Source organism: Micromys minutus (assembly GCF_963924665.1).
Source record: "Micromys minutus genome assembly, chromosome: 5".
In the NCBI taxonomy this organism is placed as follows: Eukaryota; Metazoa; Chordata; class Mammalia; order Rodentia; family Muridae; genus Micromys; species Micromys minutus.
This window is the reverse complement of record NC_137974.1, coordinates 15,424,956-15,431,570: the sequence shown is the minus strand read 5'-3', so window position 1 is coordinate 15,431,570 and position 6,615 is coordinate 15,424,956. Positions and strand designations below refer to the sequence as shown.

Here is a 6,615-nt window from a genome sequence, read left to right as displayed (position 1 = left end):
TCTCTGTTGAGAAATCGGGTGTCATTCTGATTGGTCTGCCTTTGTATGTTACCTGTTCTTTTTCCCTTTCTGCTTTTAGTATTCTTTCTTTGCTTTTTGCACTTGGTGTTTTGACTATTATGTGTCGGAGGAATTTCTTTTCTGGTCCAATATATTTGGAGTTCTGAAGGCTTCTTTTATGCTCGTGGTCATCTCATTCTTAAGGGTAGGAAAGTTTTCTTCTACGATTTTGTTGAAGATATTTACTGTGCCTCTTAGTTGATATTCTTCTCCCTCTTCTATTCCTCTTATCCTTAGGTTTTGTCTTATCATTGTATCCTGGATCTCCTGGACATTTTGGGTTAGGAGCTTTTTGTTTTTTGCATCTGCTCTGGCTGTTTTGTCTATGTTTACAATGTTGTCTTCTGCCCCTTAGATTCTCTCTTCCATCTCTTGTAGTCTATTGGAAATGCTTGCTTCTGTGACTCCTGATTTCTTTTATAGGTGTTCTACCTCTAGTATTATCTCTTTTAGTGTTTTCTTTATTGTGTCAATTTCCATTTTAAATTCCTTCTTCCATTCCTTCATCTCTTTGTTTCTGTTTTTCTCTAGTTCTTTGAGTTCTTTGAGTATTTTTCCTGTTTCCTCTTTAAAACATTCTGATTCTTTTTGCTTTTCCTCCCGCTCTTGTTTAAGGATCTCTATCAGCTTTTGAGGTATGATTTTAGGTCTGCATCTTCTTTTTCTGATTGCTTGGCATTCCAATGTTTGCTGTTATGGGAGAGCTGGGTTCTGGTGTTGCCAGGTTGTCTTTGTTTCCTTGGGATATACTCTTTCACTTTCCTGTTGCCATCTAGTTGTCAATGATATGCTCTTGCCTTTCCCTTGTATCTGGTGTGTCTATGTATCTCCACTGGTCCAGGTGGTGGATGGTTCGAGCCCTGTTCTGTGCCTCAAAGCAGCCAGTGGGAACCTTTCTCTTTTCTGAGACTTGAACTGAGCCATTTTTTGTTGTTGAGTTATTACAAAATCTCAATTTCCGTTTAGTATTTATTTTGTAAATTTTCCAAGTGATACCTGCCTACCCTGATGTCTAACAGTTTTCTGCTTTGTACTTACACATGTCTTTGATTTAGAATTTGTACTAACATAGCATGTTTGAGTTCAGTTGAATGACTCATTCGAGGATAGGTCTAAAGTTCATTTTTTCCCATACGGTTGTCCTACTGTTACACTATGATTTATTAATAAATTGATTTACTCATATATTGCTTTGGCAAGTTATTCATTTTTTTCAGAACTTTCATTTTAAGAATTTTAAGTGACAATAAAAATAGCTCATAAAATCAAGACTAACAGAAAATTTGAAAACAATATGTAACAAAATTTCCCAGTGTCTAGACATACACAAAGATCATGCTAGTTTAAGTTTAAAGTCAGTGCTGCATGTTCACATATTTAAAGACCCTATAATACTCTCACTACATGCATTAAATTCTGTACCAACCACAAGCAAATGCATAACCAGGGTCGATGGGAGTCTGTGCTGCTGACTGTAATGACCACAAAGCACTGTTGGTAACACCTGGTGCTGCCACCGTGCACAGAAGCACACAGCAGGGCTCAGTACCAGCCAGCTCCAAAGAGGTGTGGTGTGACTGGAGGAGCTGTTTATGCACAACCTCAGAGGGCCTCATATTTAGGTCAGACCTTATTTTACATAAGATAGATGACAGACTGATGGATGGGTGGATAGATGATAAATAGACCTAAAATATATGCTAGAAAATATGTAAAAAATGATGTTACAGTATATAAAATTTGTTATATCCTCTCATCAAGATCTATAAAGTGCTTGGTTCCCTTTTTTGTTTAAGTTGTATTATTTTTATGTGTAGGAGTGTTTTTCCTTCATCAGGTGCCTGCAGTGCCCATGGAGGCCTGAAAGTTATTTAATCCCATGGGACTAGAGTCACTGATTACTGTGAGCCACCTGTGGATGTTGGGAACTAAGTCCAAGTCCTCTGACAGCAAAGCTAGTGCTCTTTAAAGGCTGAACCATCTCTCTAGCCAGGCCACCCCAACCCTCATGCCCTCATTTTTGTTTTTTTTTGTGTTTTGCTTTTTTTTTTATGTTTGTTTGCTTGCTTTTGAGAGAAAGTTTGCTGTGTAGCATTGATTTGCCCGGAACTCACTATGTAAACTAGTCTGGCTTCAAATTCTTAGGGATGCTCCTGCCTCTGCCACTGAGTGCTGTAAGGCAAACACTGTCATGCCCTTTTAAAGAGGCCATACAAGATAAGAGAACAAAAGGACTACTTAAAAGAGTCCCTGGTGCAGTCTCATCTAGTCAGAAATAGAGCGCCATGACCAGTGTGAATGGGAGTGTGTTTTAGAGCTTTCTGCACTTGGTAAAATGCACTGCAGTGCAGTGAAGCCTCGGCATGCTGCTGCCCACTCGTGACGATCTGTAGCAGTCAGATCCTGAACATGCCACTCAGCGGATCAATCACAGAGGGCCTGAGATCCAGGGTCAAACAATCCTTAAAGCCCACTTTCCATCTCATCACCAAATATCTCCAGTCAGTGTTTTAAAGTTCATCATGTATCTGACTTGAGCTTGGGCACCTAAAGCTGGATCTCTTCTTCAAATTAAGAATTTTCAAATGAATAATGTGTTTGGGACTTGCACAGCAGATAAAGGTGCCTGAATCACACATGGTGAAAGAACTGACTCCTAAAAGCTGTCCTCAGATCTTTACTGTTCAATGCTCCCCATGTCTCTGTCTGCCCATCTGTCTCACCCCCCCAATCACATACACACAAATGCACATATTAAGAAAATTAGAGACATTGAATAATTCAGTATTTTATGAAATTTCCAGACACCTTACCTCACAGAATAAGGTAGAGTTTGGTTGTGTTGGCAAATGGTGGGCACTGTGAGTGAGTGAGTGCACTAAAAACTGCTGACTCTCCTTGACTTCGCTCAAATGATGAATTTCCACTTTCAGTAACAGAGCCTGGTATTAGTGATCAGGTAAATCCACTCGCACTATGCTAGTGTAGGAGCTCACACTCAGGAACCCACAGCTATCCCTGGGGGTGTGCACTCACTCAGAGCCACAGCACCAATGATCCTTTTTCTTAAACTAACCTGGTATCAGGGAATGCCATGCTGTACATAAAGATGTGTACTCATGGCTTAAAAACATATAGCTAAATTTTCTTGTTTTTCTAAGTAAAAAAAAAAAAAATGTCAGATACAACATTTCTCTAAAAGAAACTAAATTCAACAACTTGAGGGGAAAAAAAAAAAGATATACTTTTTTTTTTTTTTCTGAACACAAACCCTGTTTTGTTTTCCACACAGTGTGTGAGCATCACTATTTCTGTGGAACGTGTGCTACCTAGGAAAAACAGCAGCATGTGCTCAATGTTTTTAATCAGTAGACTCCTGTGTTGAGAAACCATCCCAACAATTAAACAAAACAACCAAATAGTTATGAGCTCATATTACACTTCGTCTGCCCTTCTGTGGAGAAGCCAGCCGTTACGTTTTGGGTATCACACTGGTAACCTTCCTGAGGTGGAGACGTAAGGTGGTACGTATGAAAGTCACCGAAGCCTGAGGGACATGAAGCAGCAGCAGCTTCTGTCTTTGGGTTTCATAGGTACAGAGAGTGGAGTGGTTTTTGAAGAAAGGTTTTAAAAAGTGAATGTACATATGGCCTAGAAGACAGAGTCTAAGTTACATGTGTGTGCAACACCGGCGCTGTGCTGTGAAAAGTATTATCAGGTGCACACACACACACACACACACACTGTCCAGACCTACAATGACATGTGCTTCATACTGCAGCCCTGCCACAGAGATTGCCCACCAAGGCTCAGGTGTGAAAAGAATCAAATACTTTCCATCGGCTCAAAGTCTAATGAAGATTCTGTAACATGAATCAGAAAACCTGCTTTTGGCTTTTAGGAAATAAAACATGGTGTTTGTTCCTAGTACAGCAGTTTCCAGGAACTTCTGAAGATGCTTTGGGGTAACATGAATTTCAGGCAGGCTTCTGTCTGCAGAACCGAACTTTGCATGGTGTAAAGGAAAGCATAAGGAAGTCCAAGTCTGCCTCTTTGCACATCTTCACCTCTCATCCAGATGGCCCCTGTGGTAGACACAGCTTTTCCTCAGTATCTACGACTCAGGGTTTAACCAAATCTCTAAGTTAAATCAGAAAACTCAAAGGAGACACAGGTGAGCAGTGCCGAGCTGTCAGTGCTTATGAGAAGGGGCACTGGCAGATGGGCCCAGACCCCCCAGAGTGAAGTGTCTATGGGAATGTGATGAATCAGGAGCTGTCAGGACTTGCTGCAGAGTGCTGTTGAGGCAGGCAGGTCTCACAGTGCTTTCTGATGCCCGTTTGCAGAAGGCTTAGTAGTTTCTGAATCCCTTGAGGTATCAGACAAGTGAAGTTTGTGAAGTCCTAGGGCCTTGAAAAGTTCTTCTCCTACAGCTGATGTGAATTTTCTAATCAAACACAATGTTGTCACAATAGCAAAGAGAAAATTGTAGGATAATACAATGTAGAAATTTCCCAGCCAATTAAATCTTCCAAAGTCTCCAAGTAGATCGAGTCTAGTGATTCCCAGTGTTCTTGACATCACAGGCAAAGCAGAGCTCAAGACTAAGTTTGACACACAATTCCCAATGATCTTTGTCATGGTTGTGTTGTCTTTCTTAGGTGTAAAGTTTCCAAAAACTCTGAGGCTATAGAAACCAACAACAGAAGACACCATGAGATAGAAAACCAGAATGATTTCAAGTGCAGCTCCCACAAAGCCAAAAGTGGAGAGAGAGGCGCTTCCTATTCCAGGGCCCCGAGTTCCCTTTGACATTGCAGGCTCATCAACCAGCAGGCAGAGAATATTGCACGCCACTACGAGGACGGAAATGGCTGTTTCAATAAGAAGTAGAACCATAAAAGCAGGATACACCAAATTTCTCTCCCAGACTGAAGCCTTTTTTCGTCTTTCTAATTTTGTCTTAAGGGTCTTTACATTCTCAAGTTCTTGCTCCAATTCCATTGTACTGTGTTCCACCGATGAAGACAGCCCATGTAGTCTTCTCTGGAGTGCTTCTTCTTCTAGAGTAATTATATAAATTTGTTCATCCAGGTCTTCAAGTATCGCTGGCTTCACAAGCAACTGACCCATCACTGTGAACGTACGGGACAGACCGACTGGGATACACAAGAGGAGCAGCAAGCATCCCATCAGGGAGATGCAGGAGTACAAGTACGGCAAGTGGAATTCCCGGAGGTCATGTAAGGACTCCATACTGGCAGCATCACTGTCAACCAGGGCGGAAGCCACCCACACCATCCCAAGAATCAGCAACGCAAGAAGCAGCAGCATGACCAGAGTTTCCAAAACGCGGGCCCGGATTCCCTTTTTCAGGCCTGAAAAACCTTCTGATTCCAGAAAGAATAAGGCAAAGGGCATCAACACAAACAAGCAAAGGTTGGAAAATAAAGAAGCAAGATTCCACAAACGAGGGATCAAGGAGCCAGTCAGCCACTGAATCTAGTAGTTTTGAGGAAAAGCAAGCAGGATCTCGTTGTTGATGATTGAGAAGGGTAAAAGCAAAACAGCACCAGCTGAAACCGCTAGAGTGAGGGTGCTCAGAAACAACAATATCCTGTTGACCACAGCATCCTCATCTTCTTGTTCATCTGATTTTCTCTTGTATCTTGTAATGATGAAGTAGGAAAGGATGTAGAGAATGGCAAAAAGAAGGAAACATATCATGGACTCTCGCACTTGGCTGTGGAAGTGCTGCTCCAGTGCCAACACCTCGTCCTGCCCTTCCATCCTCCTTCATGCCCGCTGCAGGGCCGCCCGTGTCCACGTGCCACGCCGCACCATTGCCCACGGGCGGTGGGGCTACACAGCCTCTCGTGGCCAGACAGGAACACTACCTAGACCGCAGCAGGCTCGGAAAACGCGCCCCCAGCTCTGTGGCAAGTTATTCTTAAATTAATTGACCATATATGTATGGGTATGTTTGTGATTTTTTTCCCAGCAAAATTAATCTCCATGTAGTCCTAATGCCAATTTCTTTTTATATGTTGTGTTAATTTTAATGTCATGATATCAAGTAATGGCTATATACTAATTTTACTTTCTAAATTATTTAACCTTTACATATAATTTTATATTTCAATGTGGTTTTGAGACATTTTGTCAATTTCTACATGAGAAAAATTAGGGAAATAAAACTTATGGAAATAACACATACATTAGCAAATGTATTTAAATATTACCAATTATTAATCCAGAACTTCAAAGGTATTGTCTTTATAGCAGATTGCCTTTTTTGTTCTGGTTGTTTTAATATAGCTACAATTATTTTTGTTGCATAGTAGATACATGTTAACCTTTAAAGGCTTATTTTATTAACCATGGAGAAGAAGTATCACTGTTGTTTCATTTTCAGAATTTACAGGAAAAGTCTTTCAATTTTTTTATTTGCATTCCATATATATATAATAGTAGTTTTAGCATAAGAATATTTATGATTAAATATACTTTATAATGATATATAAAACATTATATAACAACTATATTATAAACTAT

The 6,615-nt window shown here is 40.5% G+C and overlaps 1 protein-coding gene across 1 annotated transcript; it reads right to left on the bottom strand.

Annotated features, from left to right (window-relative positions):
• Positions 1–4,377: 4,377 nt before the first annotated feature.
• On the bottom strand, positions 4,378–5,850 carry LOC308421044 (limb region 1 protein-like; the record flags this gene model as incomplete). The annotated part of the gene is given in 2 exon segments (XM_080917335.1): positions 4,378–5,562; positions 5,566–5,850. Coding segments are annotated over 2 exon segments (1,470 nt in total).
• Between the last annotated feature and the right edge of the window lie 765 nt (positions 5,851–6,615).